The 11031-nt window shown below is 38.3% G+C and overlaps 1 protein-coding gene across 4 annotated transcripts in view; it reads left to right on the forward strand.

Annotated features, from left to right (window-relative positions):
* Positions 1-7314, forward strand: part of IQGAP2 (IQ motif containing GTPase activating protein 2) — a 134174-nt gene extending 126860 nt beyond the window's left edge. For all 4 annotated transcript variants that reach the window (XM_069880715.1, XM_069880717.1, XM_069880716.1 and 1 more), the window contains 6 exons: positions 2366-2453; positions 3300-3512; positions 4450-4610; positions 5452-5595; positions 6502-6610; positions 7076-7314. In XM_069880715.1, the coding sequence (XP_069736816.1) occupies positions 2366-2453; positions 3300-3512; positions 4450-4610; positions 5452-5595; positions 6502-6610; positions 7076-7189 (829 nt within the window). In that variant the 3' untranslated portion in view covers positions 7190-7314. The remainder of the gene's footprint in view (positions 1-2365; positions 2454-3299; positions 3513-4449; positions 4611-5451; positions 5596-6501; positions 6611-7075) is intronic.
* Positions 7315-11031: the final 3717 nt, after the last annotated feature.

An 11031-nucleotide genomic window follows, 5' to 3' on the forward strand; every position in this document is an offset into this window, starting at 1 on the left:
TGTCCTTTTCTCTCCATGTAGGAATAAAATGTTACACCTCAATGGAATTCCTAAAAATATGTAAAATCAAGGGCAAAGGAGATGTCTGTAATCCACTGTGTGGAAATAGGCTGGAACAATAGAATGAGATTTAACAAAATGCTCCTGGGACAAGGAGGAATGGTCTCAAGCTCCACCAGGGGAGGTTCAGGCTGGACATCAGAAAAAGATTTTTCGCAGAAAGGGTCATTGGGCACTGGAACAGGCTGCCCAGGGAGGTGGTTGAGTCACCATCCCTGGACGTGTTTAAAAGACAGGTGGATGAGGTGCTGAGGGACATGGTTTAGTGGCAGATAGGAATGGTTGGACTCGACGATCCTGGAGGTCTTTTCCAATCTAGTGATTCAGTGAAAAGAATTTAACTTCTCTTTTCCATAAGAGCTTTCAAGTAACATTTCTTATATTTTGAGGAAATTTAGTAAATAATCTGACAAGAATAATTAGCAACTTGTGTTAAATTGTTGCAATATCAAAAGTTAAAATACTTCTATCTTTTACACAAGAGATATGTAAATACAGATGCTTAACTTTCCTACCAGAGAAATCTTTCACTGCAGCTGTGAAAACTTGGGCACCTAGCCGAAACTAAGGGAACCAGCAGTGACCTGGATGTTCCTTGTTTCTCAACAAGTGACATGCCTCTTCCATAGAAATAACAATATATTTGCTTTTTAAATGGTTTTGATAAGGTTTCTGTGAAAAATCCCAAGATTTGCAGGTATACCTTTCTACAGGACTCTATGTAAGGCGCCTGGTATGTGCGGATTGAGAGCATAGGTGCCGCGTGCCAAGTGGCAAGTGAAGGGGGATGCATCCAGACGCAAGCGCAGTGTTTCTGGGAAACAGAGCCACATAGGTTTTGTATGTGAGGAAAGGAATTTGAAGGGAGAGGAAGTGGAAATAAGCCTCATGCCTTATCAGCCATATCAGCACCAGTTTTTAAGGCAGTGCATAAAGTGATAACACTGTGCTCTGTACGTCACTGTGTACTGTGGTGGTGACCACCAAAGACCAACAAAGGTTGTGTCAGACAGCGAAAGTCAGTAATGTGTTGATGTGGCCAAGCAAAGCGACTTTAGGAAATGCTTCTGGTTTTCTTTTGTGTGTTTTTTTTCTTTTGGGGGGGGGGGCCTGGGGGGAAGTGGGGGGGAGGGAGATTGGTTGGTGTCTTGGTTTGTCTGGGGTTTTTGCCTCCCCCTCCATTGGAAAACTGAAGGGGATTCAAAGAGGTTGCAAAGGCAAAACACATGTAACAGCAGTCCTTCAGAGGTTGTTGAATGTGCTAGAATAGTAGCTCTGAATAAGCAAACCAGTTTCCAGGAGTTTTAGCAGTTTGCCTGCCATGGAAGATGCAGAGCTTCGGGTCTGGCTATGCTGTCAGTCATTCCTATTTTGCTGCCCCTTCCATGAAACCTTGGATCATACCCAATTACTCAGTGATTTTGGACCACATATGAGCAAATATTTTGTCCCATTTTTATGAGAACTTTTAGTCCTGAAAACACCAGCAAGCCCCCCAACTTTATGTATGTAAACTGTCATTTTAAATCAAGTCATGAGGTTTTATCCAGAAGCCTTGATCATGCTTCAACATTTTCTTGAGAAATTTAAGCTGCATCTTCAAGTCTTTGTTATTTTTTAAGAATACTGACTTATATCTCATTTGTAACCATGTCCTCTAAATTAACAGAATTCTGTAGCAGGATGTTCTTGGAAGTAAGATGGATGAAAAGGCAGCACAAATGAGATAAATTCTTACCAAAAAAAGAACTGGTTTACATATCAGGGTGTAGCAGCTCCTCTTTTTTACCAAGGAAAAGCTCCTTGTCCGTCGCTCCTAGAAAAATATCTGGTGTTAAGTGGAGTGCATAAATGCACTGCATCAGACGTAAAACTGCTGAACTTCTGAAGGAATTTTGAGTGCATGTCCACTTATTCAGTAAATATGACCATTCATGGTACCCTGCATAACTTAGACTTTGCAAAGATTAAATTCCTATTTGTTGATTTGTCATGATCATAATTAAAATCTGCATGTGACTTGTTTGGATTTTTGTTATGTTAACAGTAACTGTTTTACTGTCATAGTTGGTTAACTGTTTTGTAAAATTAAAGGGGGAAGTATGTATGTATTTCTTTATTCAGACATGTGTAGAAGCCAGATGGGCTGTATTAATGGAAGCTCGGAAACATAAAAAGCTAGGATACATAAACATTACCAAGCATCTATAATAAAAGAGGAGCTCTGTAGTTTTACTGTTGAACTGAAACGCACAAGTGATGCACTGACAACTGTATTGTAATATCTGTATATCATTTTTAAAAGGACCAAAAGACTTATTGTGGATATGATACGATCACAGCCGGGGGATACGCTATCAGAAATATTAGAAACACCAGCCACTGCACAACAGGTAAGTTATATACTGTGCCAGAATAGGGAAGAAAGTACCTGTTCTGTTATAGCTATTTGAAAGCCTTAACAGATCTCTGACAGCTTTCTCTACTGCTTTGTATCAATTAAATCATTGTTGCTGGTTTTAGACTATTCAGATCAAGAGTCTTCAAAATGTGAGACTTGCAAATTTTCTTTTACAGTATAATTGGTAACAGTTTCAGAAGAAAAGTTAAGTCTCGCTGTCAACTAGCACAACTAGAATATTTCTTTCTTTATATTCTTTTGTAAAGAGGTCCTTTTCTTTGTGCTGTATTACAATCAAATAGCCTGAAATTAATCTTTCAGCTGAATTTTTTACTTGTTAATTTCAGTATCTTAACTCAAGTTCCCTAACATCTAGTTTATTTGCTTAAGCAATACAAGCAAACATCTGCCTAGGGATCTCTTGCTGTCCTCAGTATGGGAATTGAGTGGGACGAGCTCCCAGCTGAAGAATTCCCTGTAGATATTGACACACAGAGCTATTTCATTAATATGCATGTCTTAGCTTACTTTGGTGTGTAGGGGACATCTGTGAGACCTGACAGTCTTCCTGCAACTAAGTGAAGTCATTGAGTTACCTGAATGATTTAAGACGTGCTTTGATTAATTCAAATACATATCTACGTGTTGTGATTAATTACTTTAACGTAGGTCAAAAGGCGTGGTAAATACAGCATTTTCAAACCATGTAATAAGAGGATATAAATAAATCCTGCACCTTGATTCTTGATAATCTTTGAGAATTCAATGTACCTGAATATTTAACTGTTATCATGAACTGGAAAATAACTTTTATGGTTTGTTTTTTTTTTTCACCCAGGAAGCTGAGCACTTGAAACTTGTAGAGAAACGTGCCATCTTAGATTCCAAAGCTCCAGAGAAAATTAAGCGTAGTCAGTCTATTTTTGAAGATGGGCAGCTACCAATAGAACAAAAGAAAAGGAAAATTCAGAGAAATCTCCGAACACTGGAACAAGCGGGGCTAGTGTCTCCAGCAACTAAGTACCAGGAAATCATAAACGAGATTGCTAAGGTAAAAGGAACACGCTTCCTTGTATACTGATGGGCTTTTAGGCATCTACCTAAATCCATTTCAGCTAGGGATATACAATATACATTTTTTGGGAGAATGCTACGCTAAATTGTTTAAGCATCCATATGATAAACAAATCAACTTTGGTGGCAAAATAAGTGAAAGACAGGGCCTGTTGTGTAAAAATTGACATTTCCTATTCAAAATTCTCATCCAATACTATCTGTAAGAATCTTAGTGTATTGGTTTCCCTTCAATTACTCACGAGTAATATTAGATTACCTTTAATTTTAAAAGTTGCAAATATATTTGAATATATAAATGAGTAAATTACTCATGAGCTCTAATATGTTTAAGAATGTCATGTTGCACTGACTCTGAAGTGCCGTTTTAAAGCCCTGCTTTGTTCAAGTACTGGCATCTGCTTCTACTTGAAGCAAAGCCATTCAGCAGACCGTTCTACTTTATTTCTTATCTATAAGGTCAAATGCTTTGTTTTGAGCTGTTAAGGCAATCTGAAGATTGGGATGAGCCTTAGGACTGGAAGTTGCTTTTACTTTCCTTACGTCTACCTCACCTCAATCGTTACTTTAAACCCAAGAGCTCTCATCTCACTGTTAACTAGCTGTGAGAAAGTTTGTTTACAGCATGATGATGACATCCTCCTTATGACTTCTGTGTCTGTCATGGCCTGGAGACTATGGCAGAGTTCAAGATACTGCTGCTTGTATACATGAGTAGCAACATGATCATTGTCTTCTCTTCAGTCATGTACATTGTAATACTAATGGCACCGTGCTTGTAAGAACTAACATAACAGTTCACACTTTCTCCCAGTAATTAAGTCAGGTTATGGAATTATAGATTTGAATGCTAATTTGCTAAGTTTTTTAACATGTCAAATTAATAAATTATTTTCTTTAATACATTTATTTAGGATATCCGGAATCAAAGGAGATATAGACATCATCGAAAAGCTGAGTTGGTGAAACTCCAGCAGACTTTGAATGCACTTAATTCCAAGACAGCATTTTATGAAGAACAAATTAATTATTACAACACCTACATAAAAACTTGCTTAGACAACTTAACAAGAAAGTGAGTTGAGTCGTCTTACCTTTTAGTATTTGAGTGGTCTATCAGAAGGGAGAGCAAGTGTTAATCAATAGTTGAAATTTTTGATTGCAAAAGATTGAGTCCATGAAGCAAAAAGTCCATAGGAGCGGTCACTGTGACCTAAATCAAAACCTGGAAAGTGAAGTCTTGCATTTGTTTAAATCTGCCTTACAGAAAGAGGCCTGACATGTTTGCGTTCAATATATTTAATCAGTGTTACTTTATATATCCATTAGCACGCTTTGAAGTTAGGCGGCTTTGGGAAGACTTTATTGATTTTCTTCCTTCATTAAAACAATAAGGTTTGTATTTAGAATGGAAAGGGGGAAAATAAATCCCTAAAGAATCATTTCTTTTCAGGAATGGTGAGATTGCTTGAGAGCAAGCCCCCCTGCCAATCCACTGGGTATCAAAATGACACTTCATTTACTGACACTTACTGACATTAACAGGATCTTTCCTGTGCACACCTCATTGATCCAAAATAAACTAAGGGCCAGTCTTATTTAACACCTGTGTTGCTGTATGATTACAAATTGCTATTTTATAGGAATGACTGGGAATCCTTGGATTGGGGTTGCTTTTCACAACAGAATTTAAAGAAGTGTTAGACAACATTGATTCAAAATCGTTGCAAAAATCTTTATAGACTATTCACTGTGTGCTAAAAATCCCTCTTAGATTTGTTTTGCATGTTAATTCTGTTCATTAGTAGTTCAAGAAGGCAAAGAGTACAGTAAAGCTAAATACGTCTAGAAGAATAGTTGAAGTGTAAAAGACCTGGTGGATAAATCAAAAGTCATTTTTGTTGTTTTCTTCCCAGAAATTCACGTAGGTCAATTAAACTAGATGGAAAAGAGGAGGTGAAGGGAAGCAAAAAACTCAAGCAGACCTCATTGAAGTACACAGCTGCACAACTGCATGAAAAAGGTGTCATCCTAGAAATTGAAGAGCTTCAAACCAGCCAGTAAGTGTGGTATAAAACAACTCAAAATCTCTCCTAATGAACAGTTTCAAAATGGTCTTGCTTTTGTCAAAAAATCCTTGCCATTTCCTGTGCCACGCCTAAAATTGCCTCAGATTTCTACATTTAGGAGAATGATAAAGCCTAATAGTCATAATGATTTTTTTTATTTTGTACCTTGCTATATGATCACCTTGGGAAAATATTTTAATAAGCTTATTTTGGCATTAGCTTAGACAGAACCAGTACAAGTTCAGCAGCATGCTCACTGGTAATAACTGACTTGTAAGCAGCTGTAGCAGTTACTTTTCATTTACTGAGCAATCACTTTCTTAGAACAGAGTAAATGCCTAGTTTTCTGCACTTCCTTACAATAATAAGGTGAATAGGTGTGATGGTTTAATACTCCTCATGTATCTATTTTGAGGCCACTGTAGTTTAAAGTCTTCTGCTCTTTGTAGCCTTCCATCCATCTCTGCATCGAAAAAAGTTTTCCAGGTTGCATTTTTTTTCCAAATAAGTTCTTCAGGCAGAGGAAGCCACATGAGGCAAACTGAAACCAGAAAAGACTGTCTATGTACCAGCAAGGAAATGCTCAGGCACAGCAGAACAAAAATCTGGCCGCTCTGTTTCTATACTGTTGATGCTCAGCCACCTTTTTTTCCTGAAATTCCCAAAGCCCATTTTTTTTTGCAGCATAAAAGACCAAGAACTTCGTATTCCATACCATAAGTATAGAAGAAAATCTCCACAAACTCAATGCAGTAGGGATGGACTTGTTCATTTGACACTCTTTACACTGCTTACAGTCAAAGATTTTTTTGTGTTCTGCAGGCTGTTTCCCCCAAATTGTCTGTGGACTCTGTAATACTGCAGGGCATGCATAATTACTCTTCCTTTTCTTTCAAGGTTTAAGAACGTGATGTTTGATATCACCCCTGGAGAAGAAGTGGGTGACTTTGAAATCAAAGCAAAATTTTTAGGGGTTGAGATGGAAAAAATGCAACTCCATTTCCAGGTAGAGTTTGAGTTTTGTTACTTTGCTATATAGTTAGAGTTGCATTTCCTCTACATATAAACTATTTCAGATTTTATGTGTATTCATGAAGTACTCGATCAGCACAGAGCAGCAGATCCTGTGAGGAATAACTATATAACTTCTGCAGGATGCTGGGCTAATGTTTATATTGGGGCAACTGCATGGAACCAATTGCCACATTACTTTAGCGGCAAGCAGCAAATACCAAGAGAGAAACAAAAATACACAGAAAACAGTAATTCTTCTGGTTTGCTGTTACTGATAGTCACAGTTTGGGATCTAGAAGATGTGTAATGTTTCCTACCCCTATCTAACAGTTGCTTGTCATTATTTAAATTGTGAAGGATCTGGATTTTCAGATGGTTATCATATGATGAAAATAGCTCCATCTTGTTACTGTAACAATGGCTTCAAACAGACTAAATCCTTTATTTCTGATTACAGGATTTGCTGCAGATGCAGTATGAAGGTGTGGCTGTAATGAAAATGTTCGATAAAGCAAAAGTGAATGTGAATTTGCTCATATTCTTGTTGAATAAGAAGTTTTATGGAAAATGAGTGTCTTCCAAGATCATAGTCTGCACCCATCATTTGGAAGTCTATTCAGTATTTTATTGCTTTTAAGCATTTGTTTAAAGTTTGGGCGCTTTCTACCTTAAAAAAAAAATAAATAAAAACACCAAGTGTTCAGAGAAATGTGCACAGTGCCTTTTCAGCATTGGTAATGAGGCAGAAAAATAGGGAATAATTAATTTTAAACAGTTCCAGATTTTATTAGTGTTGGTACTTTCAAATCAAAACATTTTAGGATGCTCAGCTATTGTGGTTGCGTGGATTTTAAGGTAGGCAGAAATTGACCTCTTCCTATTAAGATATTTTAAAATGACCTCAGATATATAACATAGTTCTTAGTAGACTTCAAGTATTTACCAAAAGAAGTCCTAATTTGTTTCTAAGGGATAGTTTGGGCAAATATTTAGTTACATACTAAGCCTATTTTCTGGCAGTTGTCAACTGTAAAGCAAACCTATTGTGCAATTCAAAAATTTTTATAGGTAATTATAAAATGACAATACCATCTTACTGTACAAAAATATATTTTGTGATTCATTCCTACTAAATGCACTACTGCCTCATGTGAAAAGACGTTTTCTACTTTCACAGCCTTTGGAGTGGTATTGGGGAAATCTGAATAGTGACCAGTTGTTGTTCAGTCTGAAGTATTTGAATACATAAATTGTGCCTGTCTGTGTTTTTGTAAGGAAATAAATGCAATAAAATCAGTATTTAGATTGTTTTTTTAAATATTCTTTGGAGATTATTCTATGTAAAATAAACATTACTAAATCAAACTGGCTTGGTTCCTGAATTCCATTTAACAGTCATTAAAGCAGCAATCCAGATGGTAAGGAAAGACCTTCTTCTGTTGCTTTTATAAAATTGACTGTAATTAAGCTTGACTGTACTAACAGTACACTTTGCTCAGCAGCAAAGACTTCATGGCCTTTATGCCACTGAACTTAGTAATAATTTTGCTGATGAATTACCAATTATATCTACAGAGCAAAAGTGGGTATGGTAGGTAGTGTGTTAAATACATCAACCAAGATAAAAGACTACTTTTGTTCCTTTTCCTTATGACAAATATTTCAAAAGATGGACAGTGAGACATTCTGGAATGCATAGTAAAAGCAAATATTAAACAATGATTAATTCTGAAGGTGGAATGAAACAGTGTAAAGTCAGTGGTGGATATACAGACTACAAGTTTAGTTGATATACTGACCTGTGGTATTATATATGCTGGAAAAATTGATTATTCTTAATAGAGACATTCAGTTATGGGATTAAATTTAAACACTTCTTTAACATATGCTAATATACTCAATTAAAAGATAAGCAGCTTCTATGGGCTTCAATTTTTCTTCTAGCTAGTTATGTATAAGCCATTTTAACATGATATAAATGCTGTGGTATTAACACCCTAGTTGAAATAGCTGGTTGGGAAGGCAGCATTTCACATTTACTTCCACAGGAGAGAAATTAATTGTACTTAAATATGAATTAAACTCAATGTTTTGTTTACCTTTTTATTTATAACACCCTTGACTAATCCCTACATATTTTTGACAAATTCTAGCTGAGCAGGGAAATCTGTACAGGTGGGATGTTAGGCCCCAAGCCCAGATCTTTGAAGTACTGTCAAATGCCTGGAGTTCTGCTGGTGAAACATATTAGTGCCCCACAGCCTTTGTTGGGAGAAATCACTCTGGGCATGCTCTTTTGTGTAATGCAATTGACACATCTAGTGAATGTTTGGCTGTAATGCAAAGAGCATGTTCCTCAATTACTATTTCCTGATGTAGGCAAGCTTAGGAAAGCTTATTTGGTTTCAGAAAATAAGATTTAGGGAAGCTACAGCCTGTGTGCTAGCACTTGCCTCTTCCAAACATTTCTTAGGCTTCCTGTTTTTCTAGTGCCCATCAAAGAGTAATATCTATTTAAATTCTTTGAGCTCCTTTAGAAGGGTTTTCTTAATTAACTAGTTCAGTTTAAGGCCTTGCACTGAACAAACAATGAACCCTGCTACCCAGGACTGATCATAATGATTCCTCCTAAATATAAGATCAATTGTAGAACCAAGTATAAAGCAGATCAGCAAAGTAATTCTGTGTCCACCCACCGTGGTCCTATGCTGCTGATGGCTACGAAGTACAACAAAAAAAAAAATGCTTTTTGGAGGCAGCCACAAGCAGCAATTTAACGTTAGATAGGACTTGATGAAACCAGTTGCATATGTGAAACAGTCTTGGGGAAAGACTTGCATTGCTAGTGACAAAATCTGAGGGAAAAGCCAGTGCAGCTGAATAGAGCCTACACATCAATTATCACCATAGAAGAAAACATATCTTTACTTAAAAGACGTGCCAACCTCTCAATTTAATCGTTTCTAACTGGCAATAGTGAAAAGAAGTTTGAATAGCTGATAGTCTTAGTCTCCTAGCTCTGCAGTTTGCATTTTTCTACTGTGTGTCGTCAGGGCTGAGTAAGAGCAGTTGGCAGCAAACAGTTTATTTTGGAACTAATCCATTCTCATGGGGCTCTGAAGCTCCAAAACTATCCACAAAATTGCACAACACCATCTTCTTTGACCAAGCAAACAAAACCACCATCACAAGTAATGGCTTTGTTATATTTCACTTCGTGTTCCACACAGATCATAATGAACAGAAGACGTTATCATTTTCAAATAAAGGCCAGTGCCTGAAAAACACCATTTTAAGGAAAATATGCTATCAGAGAAAGAAAACAAGGTATCAGAGGGACATTCTCTCTGACTTCCAAAACCCACAACCGCTTAGATGAAACTTAACTGTAGTTTAGCTTGAATCAAAATATTCCACTCAGAAATACTCCACATAGTGTATCATTCAAGTGGTGTCCCCAGGGCTCAGTGCTGGACCGCTGGGCTGAGACCAATGGCATGAGGTTTAACAAGGCCAAATGCCGGGTCCTGCACTTGGGGCACAACAACCCTGTGCAGTGCTACAGACTAGGAGAAGTCTGTCTAGAAAGCTGCCTGGAGGAGAGGGACCTGGGGGTGTTGGTTGACAGCGACTGAACATGAGCCAGCAGTGGCCCAGGTGGCCAAGAAGGCCAATGGCATCTTGGCTTGGATCAGAAACAGTGTGACCAGCAGGTCCAGGGAGGTTATTCTCCCTCTGTACTCGGCACTGGTGAGACCGCTCCTCGAATACTGTGTTCAGTTCTGGGCCCCTCACCACAAGAAGGATGTTGAGGCTCTGGAGCGAGTCCAGAGAAGAGCAACAAAGCTGGTGAAGGGGCTGGAGAACAAGTCTCATGAGGAACGGCCTGGAGAAGAGGCTGAGGGGAGACCTTATTGCTCTCTATAACTACCTGAAAGGAGGTTGTAGAGAGGAGGGTGCTGGCCTCTTCTCCCAAGTGACAGGGGACAGGACAAGAGGGAATGGCCTCAAGCTCTGCCAAAGGAGGTTTAGGCTGGACATTAGGAAAAAATTCTTCATGGAAAGGGTCATTGGGCCCTGGAACAGGCTGCCCAGGGAGGTGGTTGAGTCACTATTCCTGGAGGGTGGATGAGGTGCTCAGGGACATGGTTTAGTGATTGATGGGAATGATTGGATTCGATGATGCAGTTGGGTCCTTTCCAACCTAGTGATTCTATGATTCTATTCATAGAGCAGTTGGCTTACTGAACCCACGCGATACAAGCAAGCTCTGATGTTGTCCAGTTTACACCGAGCAGATCCGGATCTGCAGGAGCTTTTCTAAATGAGCGTGATCTTTCAGCGCCGAACAACGCGGACCCCTCGCCTCGGATCGCGCTGACCAAACCCGGCCCTTCCAGTTCGGAACAACTC

Source organism: Phaenicophaeus curvirostris, chromosome Z (genome assembly GCF_032191515.1).
Source record: "Phaenicophaeus curvirostris isolate KB17595 chromosome Z, BPBGC_Pcur_1.0, whole genome shotgun sequence".
In the NCBI taxonomy this organism is placed as follows: Eukaryota; Metazoa; Chordata; class Aves; order Cuculiformes; family Cuculidae; genus Phaenicophaeus; species Phaenicophaeus curvirostris.